Consider the following 17,278-nt stretch of genomic DNA (forward strand, 5'->3'; position numbering starts at 1 on the left):
CAATACTGTGCCCAGCACAGAGTAATGCTATAAAGGGTAACTGCCATAATATTAGTCCTAGGATACTCAGACATCTTCTAGCAGTGATCTAGTTAACAATCTTATCCAATCTTGATAATAATTAGTGGTATAGAACATTGTGGTGTTTAACTTCCCTCTTGCTTCTTCTTAGCTAACTCTCTGTCATCACTAGGTTATACTCGGTGTCTCATATTTCTCCATATTCAAACTAAAGTTTAAAGATTCATATATGGCTTTGAAATTCACTCACTCACACACAAAAGAAGCTATGCATCGATTCCATCTTTTTTGATTCTTTTGACAACAATAACCACATTCCTCTTATCACAAATACCTCCATTGTGGCATACTAACAGTAATGCCTGCCCTGAAGCTGGGGTTCTTGTATGCAGTCCAAATAAAATGACGTATATTGTTCAACTGTCCTACTGTGAGGACAGGACTAAGTCTTTTTCATCTTTATACATCTACTGCCTATACAGTGTGCAGGACATGATAGGCATTCACTCAATGCTTGTTAACTCAAATCATAACTTATCAGAATGGGATATGCCATCACAAAGGAGACACTATCTATAGCTGTAAAGTTCCAGTGATCAGCAAGGAACAGAACCTAGTAGAGTTCTAAGAAAAGCTGCATTCATTCTTAGGCTAATTCAACCTGGATGAGCTGCTCAAATCTAAAATTGAATGTGCTTAAATTCTTTATTTTTGCTCTCCAAATCACTTCTTCTTTCTGACTTCAGAGCTACTGAGGCACAAAAACTTGGACTATTTTCTCTCCTTTGTTCTTCCTATATCTGACAAGTTTCCAAGTCCTATAAGATCTACCCATGTTTCCCACAGTCTTCCTCTTCTTTTAATTCCTTTGACCACTCTGTGTTTCTTGGAATAATGTTATAGCTACAACTAGACCACTACTTTCAGTCCTTCCTGTATCACTCTATCATACTAACTGCTGCCCAAGTAATCTTCCATTTTAGCACAGATCTTATCATGTCATTTCTCCAAGAACCCAAACCCTACCCCCACCCCACCCACCTACTGAATGTTGTACCAACTCCATATAGGCATTTGGACCCTTAGTAATACAGTATCAACCCATAATTTGTTCCTCTCCCTCAACTCATCACACATTTCACCTGAATAGAATTTCTCCACATATAACCCATGCTGGGCTTTTGCTCAAACTATACCTACCACTTAGAACTGTCTTTCCTATTAGTTTCCCCAATATCTGCTTGTCAAAATCCTACCTATTCTTGAAGGTCCTTCAGAATTTGTTTTCTTTCATCAGTTTTTTTTACATACCCTCACTGTATACAACTCCTATCTTTTCAGAATACTCTGTATCACTTCATCCCTCTTATGACATTTACAACATTCTATTTCATACTAATATTACTTTTATGCGTTCATTAGCTCTTTTACCATACTGCAGAGTTTTCATAACTGCAAGGAGAGGATTCTGTCTAGCATGTAAAATAATAGGAATTAAATATTTATTAAATTGAGTTATAAAAAGATGACATCTTTACAAATTTTTTGAAAACCTTAGGAAAAGTTTATACAAATTAAAAATGTCATTATTTTTGGTCATGCTTTCTTCTTATTCTAAAACAGATACATGGTTTTATTATTTTCAAAAAATTTAATATAGAAAAGGACACAGAACAGCAAAGAATTCAGCATATATAAATCACCCATAAACACTATTAACCATTAGTACATTTATCTTCTGACTTTTCACAACTAACATCTTATCATAAACATTTTCTAATTTCATGAGACTATGAACTTGAAAGGCTATATAGCATATCCATGAGATAGATAGATATGGTGTGTTTAAATGTTCCTCTATTGTGGAACATCTAAGTTGCTTCTAGTCTTTTACTATTAGAATTAAAATAATGTCTACTTTAGCTTACAAATACTTAACACCTCTGATTATTGCATCAGGACACAACACCAGAAATGAAAGTGCTAGGTCAGGAAGTATGAATATCTTTAATGCTTCTGATATGTGTCACTAAATTGCTTTACAGAAAAGCTGTACCAGAATCCACTCCTACAAACAACGTGTATTAGTGCCATCTTCATAGCATCTTACCTATATCGGATATTAGCAAGTTTACCAATTTGATTAATCAAACATGGCATCTTACTTAATTCCATTCTTTTCATTATTAGATTAAATTTTTTTAATGTAATTGTTGGCATTTTCTTTATGGAAATTTGTTACTAGCCTAAAAATGTACTCTAATGTGAAGTATAAAAACTGCATTTTCAAGAGAGAAAAAAAACTTTTAGTTCTTTCCATTCCTTTTTGGGGGCCAAGTTAGATTTAATGCTCAATGTGGAGCTATAGAAACAAAAATTTGGTCCTATGACATACTTTTTTCAATTACAAAATCATGAAAACCACATAACTTACAAAAATACATAATTCCCATGAAGTTTCTTTCCACAGAAGCTGAGTTCTACTTTCTACAGAGTTAAGATCAGGCCTAATACACAAACTTACACAAATGTCAACATTATTATTGTAACATTAATAATATTAACCTAAAAAAATCCTGTTCTTGCTAAATCACAAAATATAAATAGAAAATATCTAAAATACTTATAATTTTTAATACTTTAAGAATATAAATGACACTTTTCTAAGCCCTGTTGAAGCACATAAAATTGCATACATTAGCTACTTTAAGCTATGAAAATAGCAATCCATAAGGTTTAATAAAAACTCTTTTTGTCTCTCTTTAGATTTTCATCTATTGGCTTTCTGCAGGATTACAAAGAAAATCTTTTCAATTTACTTGACCCGAAGTGGAATTTAAATTTAATACATATGATAAAATATTGATTGACCCATGATCAAAAATCATCTTTTGACCCAGCAATTCTACTTCAAGAAATTTGTCTTACAAATAATTCTCAAAACAAAACAAAATTTTTAAAAAATGCACATATACAGGGACAAGTACTGGAAACAATTTAAACAACAGTAGACAGAGGACTACTTGAATCAATTATGGTAAATCTGCACAACCAAATACCTTGTATGTATTCAAAAATAAACAAACAGCAATATTTTGTAAACACTTAGTGTTTACCATGTACTAGGCACTATTATAAGTGCTTTAAATATACCAACTATTTAATCCCCACATCTACCCTCACATCTACCCTACGTAATTATTACAGTTAATTACATAATTATTATGTGATTCTTATTATCCCTGTTTTACAAATAAGGAAACAGAGGTATAGAAAGACTAAATAATTTGCCCAAGGTCACACAACTAGTAAATTGTGAGCCAGCCTTAAAGCTAACATAGTCTGGTTCTAAGATCCTTCTTTTCGGTTTTTTTCCCCCTTAATTTTTATTTAATTATTTATTAATTTTTGGCTGTGTTGGGTCTTCAGTGTTGCTGTGCGTGGGCTTTCTCTAGCTGTGGCGAGCGGGGGCTACTCTTCGTTGCGGCGCAAGGGCTTCTCATTGCGGTGGCTTCTCTTGTTGCGGAGCACGGGCTCTAGGCGTGCGGGCTTCAGTAGTTGTGGCTCACGGGTTTAGTTACTCCGTGGCATGTGGGATCTTCCCGGACCAGGGCTCGAACCCATATCCCCTGCATTGGCAGGCAGATTCTTAACCACTGTGCTACCAGGGAAGCCCTAAGATCCTACTTTTTAATCACTGTACTATACTGCCTCTCTCAGTGGACACCTATATGTACTGATAAGGAAAGATGTCCGAAGTACACTGTTAGGGTGGGGGGAAAAGCAAGCTACAGACGATATGTAAAATGCATTTATGTTTTTAAAAAACAGGGACCTTCCTGGTGGCGCAGTGGATAGGACTCTGTGCTCCCAAGGCAGGGGGCGTGGGTTCGATCCCTGGTCAGGGAACCATATCCCACATGCATGCCACGGCTGAGGGTTCGTGTGCCACAACTAAGGAGTCCATGCAACACAACTAAGGAGCTCACAAACTGCAACTAAGGAGCCCTGGAGCTGCTATTAAGGAGCCCGCGTGCTGCAACTAAGACCTCACACAACCAAATAAATAAAAATAAATATTTTTTAAAAAAATCAGACAGGTAGGGGGGAGAAGTATATGTTTATATACACAGGAAATTTCTGGAAACGTTCACCCTATTTCTAGAGAATAGAAATGGGCATTAAAGTGAATAAGGAGGAAGAATTTTTATTTCTACTTTATATACTTCCATCTGGTATGAATTTCTTTCTATATTAGTTTTATAATGATTTTTTAAAACTAGTTAATAAAAAGAGAATCATTTCATCCCTTTGGTCCCCTCTTAACTTGAGGAGAAACTCTTTCCCATCCCCCACCTATTTGCACAGAAGCTTTTCCAATCACTTTCTTGTAACCTAGTCATTCATCTTTTCTTAGTCAGTATTGAGCAATTATACACTGAGCACCTTCTATGTACCAAGCATTCCTATAAATGCTGGGATACATATATATATATATATATATATAAAATGAATCATAATCCCTAATCTTAGGAACTTAAAGTTTTAATAACACATATAGCCTTGACTGAATACATTTGTTTCTCCCACATTTTCTTCTTCTAACAGAGTTAAAATAAGAAATCCATTAATAGGAAAAATAAACATTTTAAATCTCTCTCCTAAAATCCTGTCTGGCATATCCAACTGCCTACTCAACACCACCTGGAAATTTAATAAGCATCTCAAACTCACATGTCCAACACTGAATCTCTGGTTTTTCCCTCTAAATCTCCTCCCACAGCTTTCCTCATCTTAGTAAATGGAAACCATTCTTTCAGTTATTTAAGCCCAAAACCATGGAGTCATACAAGGCAGAGTCATGTCAATTTTGCCTTCAGAATGTGTTCAGAATCTAATAAGCATTTCTCACTACCTCCACCACTAATGCTTTGTGGAAGCCAGCGTCGATTTCACCTGGAGTGCTGCAACAACCTCCAAACTGGTCTCCCTGCTTTTTTCTTTTCTTTTTTTTTTTTTTTTTTGCGGTACGCAGGCCTCTCACTGCTGTGGCCTCTCCCGTTGCGGAGCACAGGCTCCGGACGCTCAGGCTCAGCGGCCATGGCTCACGGGCCCAGCCGCTCCGCGGCATGTGGGATCCTCCCGGACCGGGGCACGAACCCGCATCCACTGCATCGGCAGGCGGACTCTCAACCACTGCACCACCAGGGAAGCCCTGGTCTCCCCGCTTTTGAGTTTGCCCTCCTAGATTCTATTTTCCACCAAGCAACCAGAGTAATCCCTACCTTGTCACTGCTCTGCTCAATGTCCCCCAGGTCTTCCTATCCATTCAGAATAAAAACTATGTTCTTAAAGTGGCCTAGAAGACCACGCCGGATCTGCCCACCTGCCTCCCCACTTCTCTGATACCATTTCCTACCACTCTTCCCATTCTGCTCCAGCCACACTTGACCTTGCTGTTTCTTGTACAGCAAATACACTCTTGCCTCCAGGCCTATGTACTTGTTCCCTCTTGCCAAGATACTCTTCCCTCCCATGTCCACATCTGCTCCCTCTCTCATTTCCCTCAGGTCATTGGCCAAATGTCTCCTTCTTAATAAGGTGACCACTCTCTATAAAATAACAACCCCCAACTCACCCTTCTGGCATTCCCTCATATATTTACTTATGTATTTGCTTAGTGTCTGTTCTGCCTCTATACTGCAAGCTCCACGTGGGCAGAGTCTTTATTTTGCTCACTGCCATGTTAGAGCTAAGCCTGTATCCCAGAGAGCACTCCATATATTTCTAAATGAATTAATTTAAAATGTTATGAAAATTAGTCCAAGAGACTCATGTGAATCATGAATAGTTCTGTTAAGCAAAGGGGAGTTAAAGCCCAAATCATAAATGTTCAAGGATTCATATTATGGAGAAAACAATTCCTCAGTGTTTACTTTTTCAGTAATAGCTATTCACGTATATGAAAGTGATGCTTTTATGATATATGCACAACCTCCTAATTCACAGAGGTAACAAAGAAAGTACCACTGACATGTAAAAAGATAACACACTGTCTGCCAGTTCACTTGACTGCTCAATGCCAAATCCAGGAAATTATCCTAGATTCTTCTCTCCCTGACCTCAAATCCATCACAGGTCCCACTGACTACCCTCAGAGCAACTCCACAAGTATCCCAGAAGGCCATGCCATCATCATCTCTTGCCTAGACTACTTTGTTACACTTCATTGCTTCTCCTCTTGCCTTTCTATAATCCATTCCACATACAACAGTCAGAGTGATTGTCTCAAATGTAGATCAGACATTGTCACTGCTTAAAATGCCCAATGGTCTCCCAATGCACTTGAATGAAAGCCAAAGCCCTTACCATGCTCCTGCCTGCTTCTCCAACAGCTTCATATACCACCACTGCCTTCACCTACCAGACTCCAACTGAATCGTCTCCTTTCTTGTTCATCAAACATTGCAAGTTTCTTTTTGCCTATTTCTTACACTGATCCCTATACCTAAATGGGTTTCCCCCTTACATCCAAACGGTTATTTCTTTTGTCATTCAGAACTCCTCTTAAATGTCACCTTCTTAGAGCGGGCTTCCTTGACTAACTAGTCTAAAGTAGTCCCCCAGTCATTCTCGATTAGAGCTCTCTGTATTAAAGATGAGTATGGTCCCTATTATTAGCCAATATTATCATGCTTTTGTTTTTCTGTTTGACTCTCCACAAGAAGAATGTAAGTTTCAAAAAGTCAGACTCTTTTCCTGCTTTGTTCACCTAAAAGAAAGCTTAATAGATAGTACATGCTCAATAAATTTGCTGAATATTAAATGAATCCAGAGTCCCTATTTACACCATAATCCAATATATTTGTATTATAAAATCTTCTTAAAATTAAACAATAAACACCTGAAATGAGTAGTCAAAAGAGATTCCTGCCCACTCCCCCAAGTTTAAATAATCCAGGACAAATTCTATGGTCACATAACCATTCAAAGTCAGGTACGGTCAACAATAAAGGAAAGAGACTTGGTAAAGATAATCTAAAACAGTGGAAAATTTGAAAGCCACATGCATGTCTATGGCTTTAAAGCATATTATAAACATTCTCTATAGTAACAAAGTAAAATCAGTTGAAATATCAGCTTTGGGAAGTACAAGAGAAGGTGAGAAGATGGCAGAAGAAAAAATGAAGTACTGTATTTGGAGAAGGCAAAGGAAAAACAGGAAGAGGAAGCTGCAAATAGCAGAGGTACACGAGGATTAAAAATTTGCCACAGATAATCTCCAACATGAGTAATCCACACTGGGTAATAGAATATTGACTATAATTACATTCATCCTACTGACCTTGTTCTAAATTATTATGGATTATTACTACGCAAGTTATTCTGTTCCACACCAGAGGTGGCTGTATTTCGCTATCAGATGACATGACCTCTAATTCAATAATGTCTGTAATGCACCGGTATCCTCGGATAAAAGCTGTCTATAATATCTGAACAAAGGTGAATTAGTTATCCAATTCACACACGCAATTAACTCTCTTAATACCTGAGAGACCATGGAGCCCCTTCTGAATTTCCTATCAAATACTACATATGAGGTCTTCCCTCCATCTGTAGTTATCTTGTGCTGTACTTCATAATAAACAATATTAATAGTTTATTGCCCCCGCCAAAAATCTTACATTAGTTATCATACGAGACCTCACTCCACAAAGCAATGACTCATTTTCCTGGGAAAATGCATTCAATTCAAATGTTATGCCTATTACTAAAGCACAGTAGTTCTTTATTCTCAGTAATGTTAAAATTCAGGAAATATGGAAAATAATTTTAATTTTCTTTATTATTTTAAGAACACCTCTCAAAAGCCAGAAGGCAATATTTATTTTGTGGATTAATATTTATATGCTGTGTTCATTCTACATAAAAGACTATTTTTTTAAATATAGGTGTTAAAGGGCAAAAACAAACCAAAATATAGTATTTTTTGGCCACCTTTTCCCTTTACGAAGAGCTGAAATTTCATAGTTTGAAGGCAGAGCACTGTACCTTTGCTTTGTACCCATATGTGATGCCAATGGCTGTATTCGTAAAAACCCAGATCAGAATAACTAGGTAATGTCAAATGTTAAGCAAATACCTATGCCTTCTAAAAAAGGAGGTAATTAATTAATTCTTCAGGGGATGCTCTTCATTTTGTCATCTAACATTAGTGTATCTTCTCAGCAGAAAACAAGAGAAATCCCTAAAATAAAACTTAGTTCTCTTAGCACACATTCACATTAAAGTTCTCATCATATTGGACCAATCCTAGGAGTGAGTAAGTAGTTAAGTATATCTAAGAATGTTACTACAGTTCAAATGAAATCTGCCTCTCGCCTGGGCTTTCATTCTCCCTCACAACTCAAACTAGGGAGGGAGAGCAGAGGAATAAGGAAACAATTTCTCACATGTGTTTCCTATGTTTTATCCGCTCAAGTAATGACAGAAGTAAGAAGGACATAGAAACTAAAAAGCTAAGCAGGTGACATTCTTCACTCCACAAACAATTTAAACTACAAACCAACCTTCCACATGCTGCAGCACAAGAAATACCGACTCCTCAGAAATGATGTACTTGTGCAGACACACCATGTTGGGCACACAGCGGGGGATGATGGTCTTTCTGTTCCTGCTGTATTCACTGCTTTTCCTTAGACCCTGACAGAGAACAAAAAGGTCAGTTGTACCCTCAGTTGCCTTTGGAGCCTGCTGTGCTCTGTGTTTATCAACCAAACTAATCTATCCGAGTTACCCTGGGCTTCAGAGAAACCACTCATCTGCTGCTCTATGCCCCTCAGTCCCTGGAGGCTCTGCTGATGGCATCTGGCGTGAATCCAGAGAACGGAAGATGCCACAAAGCTGCCATTAAAATCAATTACGTGGGTCAGTGTTTTTATTAGAGATGCTCTCAAACTAAGTCATCAGGATGACACACAGTTATTTCTCTATGACCTTTTCTTAAGTTTTATTTTACTTATGTATATCTTTAAAGCAGTAGACATCGTGAGATCAGTTCAAATTCCTGAGACACAAAAGGCATTCCTAGATTAAACAGGCAGTTTTAAAAATCTATTCCAAAAAAGTACAAAGATCATTTTGAGTTTTCTCCAAAGGAACAAGGTATGTGTAGTTTCTGCTGTCATATCCTGGTTTAAAAATCTGAGAAAATGCCAGTGATAAAGTATACTCATAAAAAGAAATTTATTTCAGTATATGTCATTGTGACCAACTGCCATGCTGATAAGAAAAAATATCAGAAAAATATAAAACTAATCTGAAATTCATTAATTCTGGATGCTGTGGAAATGCTTAAATTAGGATACTTTTAGAATATGTACTACCACAATCCACTTCAAATATGATTTTGAAATTACAAAATTGAGGGGTTTTTCTTCCTTTATTCATTTAATTACAAATTGAGTAATACAGAGAATCAAAATTGAATTTAGAAAAAAGACAGGGCCAGGGATATAGATAACACTTTCCCAAATACCTGTAACAAAGACTTTAAGGCAAAATTTCAGCTCTTAAGAATTATAATCATAATCAAAGGTATGATTGCGTGTGGTCTTCACATATTATGCAAAATGTACTAGAGATGTATTTAAATTATACACTATACATTTAAACAGCATAAAATGAGTCTTCAACTTATCCAAATTATTTCCTCCATACTCTGTAACCTAAGCCTCTTTTTAAATGTATGCTATAGAGTATTTATCCACTGTGATGGAAGGACACAAAGTAAAATAAATACAGATCACTGCAAACATAAAAGAACATTCAAACACCCAGAAAAAAATTATTTTCTTTCAGAAGCATAATTTGAAAATAAATTTCTAAATTCATTAAACAGAAAAATTCTACTTACTTTTAGAATGAATGTCTGTTCTGTCCTTGTGTCCATTACAAGTAAAACCTACATAAAAGACATGAGTAATAACCTATTTACAATACAATGAAACATGAACTCATAACTTTTTGAAACTATACTTTAAAGGTTTGGGGGAAGTGTTGAAATTGACTCTGCCAAAATTGTTAATTTCTGAATTGATTTTTTTAAGTCGCCAAATCACAGGATTAAAACAGTCTTATCTAAAAGTGTGTTTCCTTTCTAAAAATGCCATATTTTAGAAACACTACTACATTTTCCTAGATTTATTTTTTAAATATATTTCTTAAAAGGAAGAATTATTTTAGAAAAAGAACTTTTCCTCATGAAACATACATGGTTTTAAAAAAATAAAATAAAAATTTTTTTTTACAGAAAGTGAAGTCTCAGTTTTCTTCCTAAAACGTCTAATGTAGCAACTTGCTACAATGTGATCTCAATAACCCAGGCTCTAACCCAAGGCACCCTTCTGGTGCTACTTCTCCATCCTGGACTCATCCTTAACTCCTCTTTTCCCATCAGCAAATCCTGCCAGCTCTATCTTCAAATTGTATCCAGAATCTGAACTCACCTCACCACTTCCACAGCTATTACCCTGAATGAAACAAAGATTTACCTGGATTATAACAATGGTGTCCCAACAGATTTCTCTGCTTCCATCTTTGCTGCCCTACGGTCTATTCTCAAAATAGCAGGCAGGGTTTGCTTTTAAAAACATAAGTTATATCATGTCACTTCTCATTCAGAGAAAAAGCACACATTCAAAACAATGACCTCAAAAAAAAAAAATGACCTCAAGACCCCTCATAATCTCACACATTGCCCCCTCAAACTATCCACTCCCCCTGCACCCATCCTGGTGAAAAAAAGAGTGAACAGAGATAGGGAATTATGCTACCATATTTATAGTTTATATTTTATAAACATCTTAGTATTTATATTTTATATTATGTTAATCTTATCGTTTTGGAGAAACACTATAGCAGAGGTTGGCAAACTTTTCCTGTAAAGATGCAGGTAGTAAATATTTAAGGCTTTGCAGGCCCACACAGTCTCTGTTGCAGCTATTCAACTCTGCTGTTGTAGCACAAAAGCAGCCAGAGTCCGAAATGGGCCATCGCGGGAGAATTTACACCACAGAAATCTGCAAACACTGTAAACAGGGCTTTTTTTCCCCACCCCCTCCAGAGAGTTGGAAGTCAAGGGTAAAAGAAGATATTAAGCTTAGAAAAATAAAAGAATGGTCAGAAAGAGAAAAACAAATACTATAAGCTAACACATATATATAGAATCTAAAAAAAAAAAGTGTTCTGAAGAACCTAGGGTCAGGACAGGAATAAAGACGCAGATGTAGAGAATGGACCTGAGGACATGGGGAGGGGGAAAGGGAAGCTGAGACAAAGTGAGAGAGTGGCATGGACATATATACACTACCAAATGTAAAATAGAGAGCTAGTAGGAAGCAGCCACATAGCACAGGGAGATCAGCTCGGTGCTTTGTGACTACCTAGAGGGGTGGGATAGGGAGGGTGGGAGGGAGACACAAGAGGGAGGGGATATGGAGATATATGTATACATATAGCTGATTCACTTTGTTATACAGCAGCAACTAACACAACAATGTAAAGCAACTATACCTCAATAATGATGTCAAATAAATAAATACATACATACATAAATAAAAGAATGGTGAGAAGAAATGGGAGTTACAAAGAGGAACCATTTAAGACCTGATGAATTTTAAGTAATAGGGACAACTTCATCTTTGACCCCTCTTCTGAGTGCTTGACCTATATTCTTTAACTCCATTAATTTCAATTGAATATTCCCACAGATACCTCCTAAACTCATCTCTTCCTCTTCCCAAAGCCCTGTCCTCACTAAAACTAAAACAAAACCCCGCTTCACCTCTTACCATATTGAATAACACCACCACCCATGGAACACCCCCAAATCAAAAAGCTCCCTAAGTCACCGTGAATTCTCCCCTGCCCCCACCTTCATAACCAGTGACCAAGTCCAGTCAATTCTACCTCCTAAGTATTTCTCTCCTCCACCTTCTACTCTCTTTCGCCTCCCCTGTTTTAAGTGTTTAATATGTGCTTTAGTCATGTGTAATCATTGTTAATTCCTTCAATTACCCAAGAAGATAGTTTTACCATTTCTACTCCACAGAAGATACTATAGCTTCATCTGTAGAAGCCATAACGGTAGATAATAATAGTATCTACAATTTGTGAGAATTTCAGTGAGATAATCTTTAAACTGCTTTAAAACTGCTTGGTACAGCCAGTTATTACTATTATTGCTATCACTATTATTGCTTCTTCTCCCTGAAATGTTCACCCAGCCCCTTATCAAACAAGCACTTATCTTTCCATATTCAGCTCAAATGTCACTGACATTTTCTTCCTTTGTTCTCCCACTGTATACGGTACCAGCCTCTTCAATTTGGTTTTATTTGGTCACTTGTCTATATCCCAACCAAATTTCAAGCTTTTTATCAGCATGTTTAAGCAGAATAACAGTCGCCAAAGACACTCATATCTTAATCTCCATAACTTGTGAATATGTTATGTTACTGGCAAAAAGGACTCTGCAGATGTAATTAGGGTACAGACCTTAAAACAGATTACCCTGGATTATCTGACTGGGCTTAATCAAATCACATGACCCCTTATAGAACTGTCTCTGTCCAGAACTGGAGAGCACAAAAATGATATGGCAGAAGGGGAAATCAGAGGGATTCGAAGTATGAGAGGGACGTGTTGTTGCTGGATACAGAGGTCCACACGTAAGCACTGGAGCTCACAGCAAGCATGAGAAGGAGCAGGCAGCTTCTAGGAACAAAGAACAACCCTTGGCTGAGAGCCAGCAACCACAGTCCTACAACCACAAAGAAAAGAATTCAGCCAACAACCTGAATGAGCTTGAAAGTGGATTTTCTCCCAGGTCTCCAGTAAGGAATGCAGCCCTGCCAGCACCTTGATTTTAGCCCAAAGCAACCCATGTCAGACCTCTGATCCAAAGAACTTTGACATAATAAATTTAGTTGTTTTAAGCTGCAAGGTTTGTGGTAATTTGTAATGCAGCGATAGAAAGCTAATCCAGGGCAGAAACTGTATTTCCTCCAACACATATCCGTCTCCGTCAATAAACATATGTGAATGAATTTAGGTGTAAAAGTTTGGAAGGTAGACAGCAATTTGGGAATGGAGCTTAGAAAATAAGTCAGGACTAAAGATGTACAGTAACTGAGCAATCTCCATAAAAATAACAGCTAAAGACATGAGGAAGTACCCCAATGGAATGCTCACTTTATAGCAGGCACTGTGATGGGGTTTAAGGAATTAAATCACATAATTCATTTAACAATCCAATGAGGTAGGTATACTCTATTTTCTTCCTTTTTGGCCACACCACACGGCATGTGGGATCTTAGTTGCCCAACCAGGAATCGAACCCACGCCCCTTGCAGTGGAAGCGCAGTCTTAACCACTGAACAGCCAGGGACGTTCCAAGGTAGGTATACTTTTATTAACCAATGTTACAGAGGAGAAAACAAACATAAAACTGTTAACCTGCCCATGCTCACAAAGCTAAGACGTGCTAGAGGTGAAATTTAAACCCAGCAATCTGGCTCCAGGGCTCTTCCTCTTTAACTGCTAAACTATACTATTTATGTCTGTGTATACATAGCTGGAATATTGAGGGTATATAACACAATAACAACCAAAAGTACAGTGAGAAATACACCAAAAACCCCAGAAAATATAGTGGTTCAGACATCAGGAAAAGAGAATGCTTACAATGAGAGTAATCACCTGTGCCAAACAACAAAGAGAAGCCAAGAAGAATGAGGACTAAGAAGGGACTACTGCCTAAGGCAGTTAGGAAATCGGTCATAACTTTCAATACTACATCATGTAGTCAACTGGTGGGGACAGAAGCCAACTACTCTGAGTTAGTAATGGGTGATAAGAAAATGGAGGCAACGTATACATGTCTTTCCAAAGAGAAGTATGTCAGAAGAAGGAAAAACACTAAAATGAAAGAGTTAGTAGGATCATCAGGTTTTGAACTATTTTCAGAGAGCGTAGACCTATTTGCCCATAATTTCCCTCGGAGCTATATTCACCACCAATCTTGAACATCCTAGGCATGGAAGCACATTCAAAGAACTTGAACCTTGACAGTTAAATTAACATATCATGAGTGCAAAAGGGGGTACACCTCTGTAAAGAGGGCTCAATAAACATCTACTGAGTCTGTGAAGACATTCAGTATTCCTTAAATCTCATGTGTTTTCACATCAAGTTATGACTCTTTTAAGCTATTCATCAGATTCCAATCCTAATTTAAATAACATACTTCTATGTGAAATAGAAAACGTTTCACTAGGTAAAAGGAAGCTGTACAAAGCAAAGAACTTTTTTCTACCAGAAACTTCTTAATCGACTGAACAGAATGTACCTGCATAAATCAGGAGTGATATCTCTTTGCTGGTCTCACTTAGCCATGAAGCATGAAGTGGATCTGATAAAAAGGCCACATTAAGATCGATAAACATGGCTGAGAAGGGCTGCTTTGTTTACATTTACTTTCTTCTCCAAGTTTGTCTGCAACTAGACAATGTTCACATTGAGGCAATAAACACAAGAACATATGTGATTTTTTTTAAATGTGCCCTTTGACTGTCAATTTCTCCCAAACAGGTGTTGGCTAAATGATTATAAATTGGCCTCTGGATACACCTCTTCAACTGAGCCGTACAGGGCTGGTGATAATATAATTAGACCTAAAAACATCAGGCTGGTGAATGCTTTCCATCTGTTTGGCAATAATGTTTAGTTAACAGTAGTCTTTAAAAGAAGCACCTTCAACTTCAGTTCTTAAAGTTATTTATAGAGCCATTCTTAACACACCAGCACTCCTGCTAACAACAGCTTTAGCCACTTGGAAATTATTAGCCATGCGGCTGTATACAAAGAGAAACGACTGCATTTAACATCTGTATCTTTCCAAATTTACATGCTTCAACCTCATTTAGAGTCATTTCTTAATGAACAGTGCTATGGCGCTGCATTAATATTATAGTTGCATGCACAGAGATCATAAGGAGCCAAACATTTTTTTAATGCCAACAGCAGGCCAATCTGTAATGAAGCTGTCAGCATAAAGGACAAAATAATAGCTTCTTTAACCCTCAAACAGAATTCGTTCATTTGTGGACTAGAACATATCAATTTAAAAACTGCTTCATGGGTTTGCTCACCTTTATAAAGACAAAAGTCTAATTTGGTACTAAGCGATACAATTGTCTTCCCAATAAAAGACTCCTAAAACCATCTTTTGTTTCATGATAAAACAAGTACTATAACTAAACCTGTCATGAAATAATTACCTTGGATATCATACCTTATTGAAAGAATACAAGTAATGTATTTTTCCCTTTCATTTTTCACACTTACTTATCAGCACTATATTAGCATATGGTCTAACAGGAGAGATTACTTCATCTTTGCCCGTGGTAATATATAGAATCACTGTTCCTAACTGGGAAAAAAAACAAAAAACAGACAACTTATGCCTTTAGGATTAGCCTCATCTGCTCCTCAATTCCACCAGCACAATGAGACTTGCCTACTCTTCTTTCGCAACAGTAGCAGGAAAAGCTCCAATTGATTATAAGTCAATTTTGTTAACTAGAATGGGGAAAGCCCAATATTTAACTAGGTACTATCTCTGGAAAGATAGGAGAGGTTGGGGAATATATCAAAAGTATCAAATGATGAGTTTTCTTTAAGCATATGAAAAATAAATTTGGAGAAAAGAAAAGAGACAAATAGCAATAAAGACACTATGATTGTGGTGAGGAATTATGGATAGTTCCCTTCAGTGAAGATGATGTGCCACCCATTTTTTAATTTTTTTAGATACTTAATTTAAAGGTTGACATTCAAAGTCTGTAAGTCTCTAAAAGTAAATTCAACTCCAATTCCTTTAAAAAGAAAGACTACCTGGGTTATCTGAGGGAATATCTATCTCTGCTTTGGTGCCAGTTACTTCACAGGACTCCAGAACAATTAATAAAAGTGTTTTTTTTTAATGCTTAAGAAAAGCTTACAGAGATAGCCATACCAGACAAACAGCGTTTCCCTTAATGGTGTCACAGTACCATTCGTGTTGACGGGATGTCATCTAAATGGACTTCAATTGTGCAAGTTATACTGCTGGGAATTCACACATAAACAAACATACCAGAAAAGAACGGGATCAACATAATAAAGAAGCCAGAGAAAACAGAGAAGCCCAATTCCACAAGTTAGAGAGTCTTTTTCAACATAGTTTCAGATAAATATGATTATACTTACTGTACTCTCTTTTTAAAAAAAGTCCACACTTAACTTGACCACTATTAGATGAGTTATTAACCAAACTCATCTTGGCAGCTTTACAGGAGCTAGTAAGGTTATTCTTCTGTAGAAATGGTTTTGAACAACAAACCTAAAGCACTAAACCTTTGCTCTCCCTGTCAATACCACAGGATGATAATCAAATGTTATTTATATTTATTGCTAAAACCCATCTCATTTTATATGCTTAGAATATTCAAAATGTATTTCTACTGTTGATTGTTAATTCCATACCTTATGCTCATGAGATAATCTTATAAAAAATTTAACTACCAGAAAACAAAAGAGTACTAGGTGACCTTTAATACCAACAATTCTCCCCACTGGGGTCTTTCTCTTTCTTTGACATCAGAAGGCTAGCAATGTTCCCTGTACCATTGCCCAGCAGCTCCAAAAGCAAAAGATACTCAGCCTACCACTTCTGCCCATGAGAAGTTGCAGCATCCGGAGCATCAGCATGAACAGACTGTGTAGAGGAACTTCTCACCTGTTATATGCCATGAAATCAATCTGTTCTTAATGGTCAAGCTCACAAAAGTTGTTTCACTGATAAGAACTGAAGTATGAAAAGTAAAATTTGACATGGATACTTACAACTCTATCCTAAAGGACATTTTTATTTACTACTCTCAAGCATCTATTTTCAGCAAAGCATAAAAGGTACCCCTGTGATGTAAAGGGAACAGAAAAAAATTATTTGAAGTCTTACCAGTGTTTTATTTGTGCTAGAACTTCCAACATAGCACAATATCATGAACTAAGTGAACAAACAATCAAAAAGGGTACTGCTTTGTGGACTGATAGCAAAGCCAAAACATCACCAACCAACTTAGAGCAAGGAGAAATATCTTTTTGAAGCGGGCTAAGTTCTTTAGGCTTCTATATAAGCTAGAAGTATCTTCAA

At 36.9% G+C, this 17,278-nt stretch overlaps 1 protein-coding gene across 4 annotated transcripts in view; it reads right to left on the minus strand.

Moving 5' to 3' along the window:
• Positions 1–17,278, minus strand: part of RPS6KC1 (ribosomal protein S6 kinase C1) — a 220,753-nt gene that overhangs the window by 37,721 nt on the left and 165,754 nt on the right. For all 4 annotated transcript variants that reach the window (XM_065878173.1, XM_065878185.1, XM_065878179.1 and 1 more), the window contains 2 exons: positions 9,938–9,985; positions 8,592–8,724 (listed from right to left, as the gene is read on the minus strand). In XM_065878173.1, coding sequence (XP_065734245.1) covers positions 8,592–8,724; positions 9,938–9,985 — 181 coding nt within the window. The remainder of the gene's footprint in view (positions 1–8,591; positions 8,725–9,937; positions 9,986–17,278) is intronic.

Source organism: Phocoena phocoena, chromosome 1 (genome assembly GCF_963924675.1).
Source record: "Phocoena phocoena chromosome 1, mPhoPho1.1, whole genome shotgun sequence".
Classification (NCBI taxonomy): Eukaryota; Metazoa; Chordata; class Mammalia; order Artiodactyla; family Phocoenidae; genus Phocoena; species Phocoena phocoena.